This window comes from Humulus lupulus, chromosome 7, assembly GCF_963169125.1.
Source record: "Humulus lupulus chromosome 7, drHumLupu1.1, whole genome shotgun sequence".
Lineage (NCBI taxonomy): Eukaryota > Viridiplantae > Streptophyta > Magnoliopsida > Rosales > Cannabaceae > Humulus > Humulus lupulus.
In genome coordinates, this window is record NC_084799.1 from 99,461,459 (window position 1) to 99,473,756 (window position 12,298).

At 39.5% G+C, this 12,298-nt stretch overlaps 2 protein-coding genes and 1 non-coding gene across 3 annotated transcripts; 1 reads left to right on the forward strand and 2 right to left on the reverse strand.

Moving 5' to 3' along the window:
* Positions 1-3,452: 3,452 nt before the first annotated feature.
* LOC133792017 (uncharacterized) lies at positions 3,453-3,918 on the reverse strand. The gene is made up of 2 exons (XM_062229925.1): positions 3,767-3,918; positions 3,453-3,633 (listed from the first exon to the last, which is right to left on the reverse strand). The coding sequence occupies exons 1-2, from the start codon at positions 3,916-3,918 to the stop codon at positions 3,453-3,455; spliced, it is 333 nt and encodes a 110-aa protein (XP_062085909.1).
* A 2,623-nt stretch (positions 3,919-6,541) lies between these two features.
* On the reverse strand, positions 6,542-7,180 carry LOC133792018 (uncharacterized). Its single transcript, XM_062229927.1, has 2 exons — positions 7,040-7,180; positions 6,542-6,946 (listed from the first exon to the last, which is right to left on the reverse strand). The coding sequence occupies exons 1-2, from the start codon at positions 7,178-7,180 to the stop codon at positions 6,542-6,544; spliced, it is 546 nt and encodes a 181-aa protein (XP_062085911.1).
* A 952-nt stretch (positions 7,181-8,132) lies between these two features.
* On the forward strand, positions 8,133-8,239 carry LOC133793106 (small nucleolar RNA R71). The gene has a single exon (XR_009874566.1). It is a non-coding gene; the product is annotated as a small nucleolar RNA R71 (small nucleolar RNA).
* The last annotated feature ends 4,059 nt before the right edge of the window (positions 8,240-12,298 follow it).

Here is a 12,298-nt window from a genome sequence, read left to right on the forward strand (position 1 = left end):
AATGGTGAAAACAAGCAAAAGAAGAAAATGACAACTCTCACCCAAATGCCTCACATACTCCTCTCACCCCCCCCCCCCCCCCCCCAAATTGCAACAATAAATCAATCCTATCAATATCAAGGTGCTAAAGGGGTATGGTGAAAGGAATTAATTATATCTAGCTAGGCTAATGAGTGGCTAAGAAAGAAAAGTGACAATTAAGCTCAACGGGGTGACTAGGGAGAAAAATGCATAAAAGGTAGGTTTCAAAGGCTTAAACAGTCCAAGGATGGCCTTAATCATGTCATTGGTGTGGTGTTGTCTACGATTTCGCCTCCACAAAGTAATTCTAGAAACTTAAGTTCTCACAAGAAACTAGCCTTTTCTAAGGTCTCAAAAATGTTTAATCAAGCTATGCACACACTAAAAAGAAAAATACTCTCATTAATCAATTGCTAGCAACATTCACACCCAAAGAATTTAGTTTAAAACTTAAGTAAGAAAGATATCCAGCTTCAACTTAGATTTGTTATATTTTTGTAGTTTTTGCAAAGTCTTCATTAAGCCCCCTAGTTAACACTAACAAAAGCAAAGATTATCCTCAAAAGATCAACCAAACAACAAGAAAATGGCACTAAACACAGCAGGATAAAATAGAACAAAAACTAAACAAGAAACTAATAAAATTAAACAACAAGACAAACCCAAACAGAAATGAAGTACAGAACAAAATCTGGGTTAAAGATACTCCCCGCGCCTATTCCTTGGAATTAGCATCCGAAGGAATATGGTCATCGCGAACAACCGGAGCAGTCTAACTCTCCAAAATGGAGCTGGGGAAAGCAAGAAAGGCAGCAGTAGGCCTGGTGAGGTTTCGCTGAAGGGACTTTATTAATGTCACATCCCGCTATTTGGCATATTTCCAGTAGGTGTGTTGCTGAGTTTCAAGGGACACCATCCGCCCAAGAGTTCCCTGCTGCTAAGCAAGGAGGCCGGCGAGTGTGGGAGCAGGGGGGCACTGGTGGAGGCACGGTGGATGGCCCAGCTTCAGATACAGGCTCTCGGCTCTGAATACGAGTGAGGAAGTCAATGTCTCGGTGCTCAAAGAGTATATCCTCAGTGGACTCATAAGGCACCACAGCTCGAAGGCACAATTGCATGATGAGCGATGGAAAGAATAACTTGCCCTTTTTCTTTTTGGCACAACTAACAATCTGCCTTGTGATCAGCTTGCCCACATCGATACTAAAACCAGCCAACATACAATATAGCAGAAGTACCCTCTCTTTGGAAACCATAGTGTCATGTGTCGTAGGAAGCAGACGACATTTGGGAAAATGCAACCACACTCTAGCTTCAAGTAAGATAGAGGTGTGCAATAAAGTACGCACACCACTAGAAGAGACACACCATTGAGCGCCTGGAGATGCGACAAGCTGCAGTGCCTTGTCAAAATTTTCTGGTGCAGGGGCCACTGCCATATCATTATAAACAGCGCACTCAAAGTTGTCTACCCTAAATACTTTGTTAATAGCAGCACCAGAAAATGAACACAATCTGGCCTCGAACGATCACTTCAAAACTCGTAGAGGACACCAGGTTAGTGTAAAACTCACGCACCAATGGAATGATAACATGCTCTGGTTTTTGACAAAAGGTTTCCCAATTGTGTTGCTTTATGACGTCACTGATGAAGGCTGGTACCTCGATAGTGGTAGGCAAAAATCATTTTTCGTGGTGCAACTTTTTGTCTTAATGGACTCATATTTCTCCCTGGCTTGAGTAGAAGCAAATTTCTGAGAGGATACTGAAGGGAATGGATTTTTCTTGGTCTTTGGGGTTGGTAAAACATAAGGTTTTGGCTTGGGCACAACTTTTGTGGTAGTGGTGGTCTTTTGTGTCTTGGGTGGAGGTGCGGCTGATGTGGGTTGGACTGGTTTTTTGGATTTCTGGATGGTTGGTGTTGTCTTAGCTGCTGGTTTGGTAGGGATGGGGGTAGGGTCATTTACAGTGGTTGGTGAAGGCAATGGTGGTGGGGTAATGTGTGGGATAGTGGGAATCTGTTTGGCTGGTGGTGGGGTAGATCTAGGGACAGTGGTGCTTTTTTTGAATGCTGGTGGGGTAGATGGTGGTTTGGATTTCTTTCTCTGAGCTCTTATTTTCGTGGCCATTGGTATGCAGATTTATGGGAGTATGTGGGGTAGTATCGGTGACAAAGGAAAAATATACCACAACAGCACAGAATTCACAGTATGATTGGAGTGACAGCCTGCTTAACACACCCACTCGTTTCCCCAACAGAGACAGAAACAGCCAAAAATAACAAACCCTCACCACACAACAAAATCCTCGGTAGTTGCACAATTGTAAATTGACAAAGCAAAATAAAGGGAGGCAGTTACCCCTAGGTACTCTTGGAAGATAGATGTGATGCGTCTGTATTGGTCGGAGATGAACACTTGGTAGAGTGAACCGTGCCTAGGCTCGGTGATGTTTGTGCTCGGTGCTGGCTTGGAGACACATGGGTTCCAAGTTAGTGTAGGCGAAGTCACAGCGGAATGGTGCTAGGCACCTGGTGAAGCAGCGCCTCTGCATGGCGCGCGACTGAAGTCGCGCCTGGGTTTCGAGGCTAGGAGATGCCTGGGCTCGGGCTTGGGGTCGTTCGGCTAGATGGTACAGATGTATTCTCACCTTGGAGTGGTGCACGAAGGCAAACACACCTGGGTCCGAGTGTGGTGGGTCGCATCTAGGTGCTTAGTAATCGCGCACCTGGGTCTGAGTGTGGGGTCACTCAGCTATGTTTCTTGCATCTGGGGTTTGGGTAGAATCAGGGCGTGATGGTGAGAGGCTCACTTCTTGGGTGGAAAGGAACCGAGAGTATGGTGGTGCTGGGAGGAAATGGGGAATACGGTTTAGGGAAAAAAAAGGCATTCAGGGTTGTGGGTTTCCTTAGATTTAGGGGGGGGGGGGGTTATTTTGTATATTCATATATATTTTTTTTTGTTTTTTTTGATATACATATATATAGTATAATATATATTTTTTATTTTTCCTCTCTGAATGACACCACGCCCCAAACTTGCATGCTCCAAAATTGCTAAAGTTTTGCTTCAACAAAAATTTTGACGTAGCCCCTCCGTTTTTTCGGAAATTTTTGCTCCCTATTTGCTGAAGCAAAAAATTTGCAAAACCATCAGACCCAAAACTGACTTTAAGAATGCCAATTTTTCACCTTTTAACCCCTGAAATACAAGAACAAATGTAACACCACTTCCAAAAATAACATAATCACATGAAATTAAACTAACATAACTAAAGAACTAAAAGAAATTAGAATAACATCAACTACATATATATTTATATAAAATTAATATTGTTTTTTTTCTATATACATATTATTTTACAATTCTTCCTTTTTGGGTTGCCTTACCATTAGTGCCTGAATCACTTGACAACCCAAAACAACAATGACTTTAAGGATCTTCCAAAGTGATGGAGGTCTTCTCGCGGTCGACCTCACCTCCCCAATAATGTTTCAAGCGCTGCCCATTCACTTTAAATTCCCTTCCAGATTGTTCTTCCTGAACATCAACAGCTCCAAAGGGATAAAATTTCACCACGGTGAATGGGCCTGACCAGTGGGACTTCAATTGGCTAAGAAACAGTTTCAAGCGTGAGTTAAAGAGTAACACTTTCTGTTTTTCTCAAAGACTCGAGCTTGAATTTTCTGGTCATGCCACCTCTTAGTTTTCTCCTTATACAACTTAGCATTTCATAGGAGAAAAACCTCATCTCTTCCAGCTCATTTAATTGTAATTTATGAGCTTCTCCAGCAGCTTGGAGATCCATATTCAAGTTCTTAGTGGCCCAATATGCCTTATGCTCCAACTTAACGGGCAAATGGAAAGCTTTCCCAAAAACCAAACGATACGGTGACATTCCCTAAGGGGTTTTGAAAGTCATTCTATAGGCCCAAAGAGCATCATCCAATCCCTGAGACCAATCTTTTCTACTAGGATTCACCACTTTGTCTGGGATTCCTTTGATCTCTCTATTGGATATTTCTGCTTGACCATTTGTTTGAGGGTGGTAAGTTGTAGCAATCTTGTGTTTCACACTATATTTGGCTAACAAAGCTGCCAAAATATTGTTCACAAAGTGGGTGCCTTCATCACTTATAAGCGCCCTTGGAGTGCCAAAGTGGGTGAAAACATGCTTATGTAAGAACCTCATGACCACCTTGGACTCATTGGTAGGACTTTCCACTGCTTCAACCCACTTAGAGACATAGTCAACCGCCACCAAGATATACAAATTTCTGAATGACGGTGGAAATGGCCCCATGAAGTTGACTACCCAAACATCGAAAAATTCCACTTCAAGGATGCAATTCAAAGGCATTTCATTCCTTGCTGAAATATTTCCAACACGTTGGCAACAATCACATCTTTTAGCAAATGAATGAGCATCCTTGAAAATAGAAGGCCAATAGTACCCCGATTGAACAACTTTAGCTACTGTCCTTTGCCCACCAAAATGCCCACCATAAGGAGTGGAATGACAATGCTCTAGTATACTCAAAACTTCATCCTCAGGCACACAACACCTCATGATTCGATCTGGACAATGCTTGCACAAATAGGGCTCATCCCAATAATAAAATCTCACATCATGAAAGAATTTCTTGAGTTGCAACCTATTTAAATCAAGTGGTTGTAACACACTCACCAAGTAGTTGACAAAATCAACATACCATGGTGTAGTGACTTGGTTCATTACCAACAATTGCTTATCGAGGAATGTCTCTTTAATAGGGCCTTCCTCTTGCTTTTCACTACCAGCTTCAAGCCTAGATAAATGGTCAGCCGCTTGGTTCTCCGCTCCTTTTCTATCCCAAATTTCCAAGTCAAAGTCTTGAAGAAGAAGCACCGATCGAATAAGTCTTGGCTTAGCATCCTTCTTGGCTATTAGATACTTGATCGCTAAATGGTCTGTGTAAACCAAGACTTTAGACCCCAAAAGATAAGCTCTAAACTTGTCAAAAGCAAACACCACTGCCAAAAGTTCTTTCTCAGTGGTGGTATAGTTCAATTGAGCGTCGGCTAATGTCTTGCTTGCATAATAAATTGAATGAAACACCTTATCTTTTTTCTGCCAAAGTACGACACCCATAACAAAGTCACTAGCATCACACATTAATTCAAAAGGAAGAGACCAATCCAGAGCTACAATGATGGGTGCGGTGATAAGGGCTTTCTTCAAAGTCACAAATGCTTTTTGACTCTCCTTAGTGAACTCAAATGCAAGGGGCTTGGAGATCTTTGAAAAATCTTGTATAAGCCTCCTATAGAAGCCCGCATGCCCCAAAAAGATTCTAATCCCCTTGACTGTGTAGGTGGTGGTAATTTTTCAATGACTTTAAGCTTTGCTCTATCCACTTCTATGCCCTTGTTAGAAATTCTATGACCCAAAACAATGCCTTCTTGTACCATGAAATGACATTTTTCCCAATTGAGTATCAAGTTTGTTTCTTCACATCTAGCCAAGACTTGCTCCAAGTTAGCCAAAAAAGTGTCAAAGGATTCACCAAATACTGAAAAATCATCCATGAAGACTTCAAGAGATGTTTCTACCATTTTTGAAAAAATCGCCATCATACAACGTTGGAAAGTGGCGGGAGCATTGCACAACCCAAACGACATCCTTCTAAAGGCAAAAGTGCCATGAGGACAAGTGAATGTAGTCTTCTCTTGGTCTTCTGGCGCAATGGAAATCTGATTATAGCCTGAATACCCGTCAAGGAAACAATAAAACTCCTTTACCGCTAATTGAACAAGAATTTGATCAATGAATTCCAACGAGAAATGGTCTTTCTGAGTGGCCTTATCCAGCTTTCGGTAGTCCATATAAACACGCCACCCTGTAACTGTTCTTTTGGGAATCAACTCATTATTTTCATTAGCCACCACCGTGACTCCGCCTTTCTTAGGAACACACTGAATCGGGCTGACCCAAGATCTATCCGAAATTGGGTAAAAAAATCTATAATCGAGCCATTTAATTATCTCTTTTCTAACCACTTCCTTCATGATAGGATTAAGCCTTTGATGCTTCTCAATAGAATTATAACAACAATCTTCCAACATAATTTTATGCATACAAAATGAGGGACTTATAACCTTTATATCCACCATGGTCCAAACAATGGCCCTTGTGTATCCCTTCAAAACATCAAGCAACAACCGCTCTTTTCCATCTCCTAACATGGCTGAAATAATTATGAACAAAGTCTCGTTATCTCTCAAATAGGCATACTTCAAGTGATTAGGCAAAGGCTTCAACTCTAACTTGGTGGCTCTTGAATAGAGGGCTTAGGAGGCTTAAAATTCCCTTCCGACAAGTCCAAGGACTTAAAAGGCCTCCTAAATTTAGTAAAGGGCTGCTTTGACTCCACCCATGTAACTTGGTTTTCTTCCTCTTCACTTAAGTCTTCAAGCTCTTCAAGTGACCTCACCCCCATTCCATCTTTAAAAGCTTCCTTGTGGAATTTTTTAGCTACAACTTACTCGATTACATTCAACCGAGAGCATTCCTCAAATATAATAGGAACATCTCCGCACCCATCATTGTAGCTCCCGGTAGCTAGATATGGCCTACCAAAGATAATAGGAACATCTCTATCTGCTTCATAATCAAGAATGATGAAATCGGCCGGAAAAATGAATTTATCAACTTGCACTAGAACATCTTCAATTTTTCCTTTCGGGTGGGCCATAGAACAATCTGCTAGTTGCAAAGTGACAGTGGTTGGCCTTGCTTCTCCAATTCCTAACTTCTTGAAAATCGACATGGGCATCAAATTGATACTAGCCCCCAAGTCATAAAGTGCTCTACCAACATCTCTACCACCAATAGAACAAGGAATTCTAAAGCTGCCCGGGTCTTTCAATTTAGGAGGAATTTTATTCTTCAATATAGCACTACAACCTTCAGTTAAAGCCACTGTTTCAAATTATCCAAGCCTCCTCTTTTTAGTTAAAATATCCTTAAAAAACTTCACATAGTTGGGCATTTGTTCCAAAGCTTCAACCAATGGTATATTGATGTGAAGCTGTTTCAAAACATCTAAAAATCTTCGGAATTGACCATCTTGCTGCTGCTTTTGAAATTGCTGAGGAAATGGTGGAGGTGGCTTGCTCATAGGCTATTCTGTTACATTTTGCTGAGGAATTGTTGCAGCAATTGCTTCAGGATCAACATTTGACATTTTCGAACTTACAACTCTGTCTTCCTTTTCCACACTACTTTGGATTGAAGTGGGCTCGCTGTTGCTCTTAGAATTATCCTCAGTTAACTCCAGATTTTTACCACTCCTCAAGGTAACCACCTTGCAATGCTCCTTATCATCTCTCCTTGGATTTTTGGTATCACTAGGCAAGGTGCCTTGTGGTCTATTCTTAGCTCATTAGCTTGTTGCCTCACTTGAATCTCTAGGTTCCTCAACGATGCCGCTTGGCTTTGAATCACAACATCATTCTTGGCCATATATTCTTTCATTAAACTCTCCAACGAGCTTGATTGAGACACTTGAGGAGGAGGTGGTTGAGCTCTTGGTGGCTGTTGAGAAAACCCCAGTGGATATGTAGGCTTGTTTTGCATTGGTGCTCTGCTTGAACTAGCTCCTTGACCCCACCATGAGAAATTTGGATGCTGCCTCCACCCCAGATTATAAGAGTTTGAATATGGGTTACTACGGTTGGCATTTTGATCCCTCACATAACAAACTGAAGTGGAATTCGAAGGACAACTCTCAAAAGTGTGCCCATCTCAACAATAAACACAAGACACATCAGCAATTTGTCCTATAGTAGCTGGTTGTACCATTTCCCCCAAACTTATGTTCTTGAGAAGGTTAGCCATTGATGAAACTTGAAGCTGTTAATGCATCCACTTCAAGTATACCAACTACTTTTCGACTTGTTGAGGCTCTAGCATTGGACCATTGGTAATGTTTGCTCGCAATCCTTTCCAAAATCTCATAGGCTTCATTGTAGGACTTAGAGAGAATAGCCCCATTAGCTAAATCATCCAACACCATGCGAGTGGAAGAATTTAGCCCATTATAGAATGTTTCCATTTGTATACAATGCGGAATCCCATGGTGTGGACACTTTCTCAATAACTCTTTGAATCTCTCCCAAGCTTCACAAAAGGATTCATCTTCGAGCTGTTGAAAAGACATGATTTCATTACAAAACTTGGCATTTTTGGTAGGAGGAAAGTACTTCATCAAGAATTTTTCAGCCAACTCATTCCATGTAGTCACCGAGTCGGGAGGAAGGGTGTTTAGCCAAGATCTAGCTCGATCCCTCAAAGAGAAAGGGAACAATTACAACCTTAGGGCCTCGTCACTCACTCCTTGTAGCTTGAAAGAATCTCTCAACTCCAAAAATGAACGAAGATGAAGATGAGGATCCTCAGTAGGCAGCCCACTAAGTTGACCCACTGTTTGCAACATTTGGAACAACACAGGCTTTAACTCGAATTTGGGTGGTTGAATTTCAGGCCTAACAATGCCTGGATTGAACTCATTGAACATGGGGACAACATACTCCCCTATGGCTCCCTCTATCTATCATTAACCATAACAATCGCGTTAGTGATATTATTAGCACCCTCAACTCCTTCAACCTCTTCAGCCATATTAAGGCGATTTTGAGCCCATTGTTCCCTTAGTCTTCTTCTGACTATTCGTTCAATCTCAGGGTCAATAGGAGCTAGTTCAATGACTTCTTGCTCGTTCATACAGTAGATCACCTGAGAAAACATAAGAACAAGCAAGCAAGGTTAGAAAAACAAAGAAAAAAAATTAAATTGCAAGTAATAGATATTACAAAAATTTCTAATTCCAATCCCCAGAAACAGCGCCAAAAACATGTTCTGAAAATAATATTTGATTTAAATATGCAAGTTCACATAATCACACAAGTAATACAGTGATAAGTAGATCGTCTCCACAGGGATTGCAAAATAGAAAAATAGGAAAAACAATTACTAAACAACTTAAAAGTATTAATAATCAAATGGGTTGTTTATAAGCTAAACGAAATATTAAGAAGATAATATAGTGAAAATAAAATTGAATAAACAAAGAAATTTGAAAGAAATATGTGGATTGTAAAATGGACTTGAATTATTGATTCCCCCTATGTTAGTTATCCTGAACTGATTGTGGCAACAATATTTTAGCAAAACTCCCAGGTGAACAAGAATTTATTAAACATTCATAAAACTATCCCAAATTTTATGATATTGATTCTTATACCTAATTAAACATATTCCTATGCCAAATCAGATTTACGAATGCAAATTCAAGGTTCAATTCTCAAAAGTTACACAAGGCAAATAACACATCCCTATGTTACTTACTAACATAACCTAACCTAGATTATGACTTGTGTCATCCAAGTTCTCTACATTGTATTTCATCCTTCTAGCATTAAACATAATTAAACAATCTTGCCATTGCTGGCTAAACAACAACAAGAAATTAACCATAAGCACACTTGAATGAACGAGAGAGATTTCACTAAAATAAGGCACAAGAAATCACTACAATATAACATAGGGTTAATCAACAATTCAAGCCACACAAAAATTAGTTCATGGTTGAGTTAAAGAGCATTAAACCAAATTCAATGCAGCCCATTAATATTCAGAATAGAAATCAAACTAGAAAATATAAAATGAAGTTTAGAAATAGGAGAAAGAACAAATCCAAATGATGCTTGAGCTCCTTTATGCGCCCCCCTCATTTTCTTGTGTGATTTCTAGTTTTTTTTCCTTTCTTTCTTGCTTTTTCTTTTCCAAAAATGGCAGACTCCCTCAATATGTGGCTGATGCTTCCCTTGTACCTCTAGGTTTCCCAATTTGTCCGTACAAGTACAATATTGCCCCTCCTTTTGGTATATACGTGGGTCTCCTCTTTCTTTCCTTTGACATTTACTTCCAATTTTTTACTCATGCTTATTGTACTTGCCATCTCAGCCACTATTCCAGCTCACCCTCTAAATTTCCAAGTACGCTTAGGTGTCCAAAATTAGCCTGATCAAAATGCTTCAGCAAATCTACTTTGCTGCTTCAAACCTGCTAATTCAGCAATCAAAATTCAACTTAGATAGCTTCACATGTTAGTTCATTCTTTGTACAAATATCTATCCATGAAACTATTGTCTTCAACCCATTAGCTATTAAAAACTACAAAAATAACTAAACTTGACTAAGATCATAAAAACACAAAAGTTAGTTACAAAAGCTAATAATAAACTATCATCACCAACGATTTTTTTTCACATTTATAAGTTCAAAAGCACATGAAATAACTGTTAGTTCAGGAGTTATCAATCAACAAGCATAATATGCCACAATTACCATCGAACATCCTCCGACAGTACTATGAACAGGTGGCTTCGATTTTGACAAGAAACATGTACAAAAAAGTCGAGGAACAGATCACGAGTGCCCTGACTTACTCAGTGGAATCCACCAATGTATCCCTTGACTTTAGGTTTTACTCACCGATGTGGTTTCCAAAGGGACTTGTACAAAGTAGAGTGCGCTACCATATTGCTGATGGTCTTATAAATTGTACATGTATGTTGTTCGAGTCAGATGGAGTTCCATGTCGACATATATTTGCAGTTATGAAGCACCTCAACATACCATGCATTCCTCATTCTCTTTATTAGGACCGGTGGAAGAAGGATGTGAAAAACACGATTGGGTTAAACATTTTATCCCACTCAAGGGTGCCACCGAATGTGCTAGTTTGTACAAGATGGGGATCTTTAACTTCACGTTTCAATGCAATGGGGTACTATGCCACAAAACAGAATGAAACTTATGAAGAGGAAATGAATGAAATGTCACGTATGGAACAAAAATTTAAGTCAATGTTAGTGGATTTCGAATCTGTACACCAAGTTTCAAATGTGGCTCCTACTAACGGCCCCGATCACCCCGCCAACAGAGTAATCTAAGACCCAGATGTGGTAAGAACGAAGGGAAGGGAATCGAACAAATAAAAATCAAAAGAGAAGGACACACAAAATGGGAGATGTAGGAAAAATAGGTGTCACAACTGCAACCAGTTAAGGCATAATAGGGCTACTTGCAAATTTAATCCTGCAGCTCACACAACAGAAAAAGATTACGAACCTTCTTGTAATAGTCCAGCTTAGGGCTAGACCTCATGCAGTCTCAATCGAGCTTCGCCGGAGACAACAATCTCCAATTCCATCAGTGGTACAGTGATATTCCTACTAATTCTAATATTGGGCCTAAGTAGGATGATAATAGTCACTTCATCTAAGCATTTTGTTATAGTAGTGTTATGTAAATGAGAAAATTAAAACTACACTGGTATTACAGTTTATGAATGATCCACTTTTCATTTTAATTACATCCTATATGCAAATGAATATGATATATGTTTCAATGTTCATTAGTAACCTAACGCGAGTACCCGTTGGTTGCCCATATTCTTAAGCAAAAAAACTCTATCACTCCTCACACACTTTGAGTGATTGAGTAATTGTTCTTTTGACTTAACTTACACTAGTGTACCACCCACTATTCATGTGTTTTAAGAGTTTCATTAACAGTTAATATTTAAAATTGCGCCACCCGATGTTAAGGTGTATAAGTTATATATAAGTTGTGTAAGTTGTCAATTAATTATGTAACTTCTACAGACCTATGGACAATAGGCTCGTAATAGGTGTTCATTTACCTAAAACTAGCTATGATGTCTATTAAGCTAATTTAAGTTTATTTGGACTACAACTATTTTGTACTCAATACCAAACATAAAAAATACTACATAAAAAAGACTCATTTGTCAATATTAAGTATGTATCTACGAAAACTAAAGTCTCTAGAATACATAATTAAAAATTATTAATAAGGGTATTTTCTTCAATAATTAAGTCATTAACATAGGTTTTTCATTCACTTTCGCTGGAAGTTGAAATGAAAAAAATAAACGAGCCCACTTCCCTCGTTCTCAATCTTCAACAAAGAATCAGCAACCTATATGCCCTACAATTTCTCTCGAATACCTTTAGCATGTTCGTCGATCCACTGGCACATCACGTCCCAATATATTCTTCACTTTCATATGAAGATACTGTTCTTATTTACTAACCGCTTCCTTCTTAAGCTCCTCCACTGCTCGGGACATCTATTGATACTGAGCTGTGAGAAGACCCGACTGAAGTTCCTCTAATTTCTTTGTCTTAACTTCCAACTCTACTTCCAA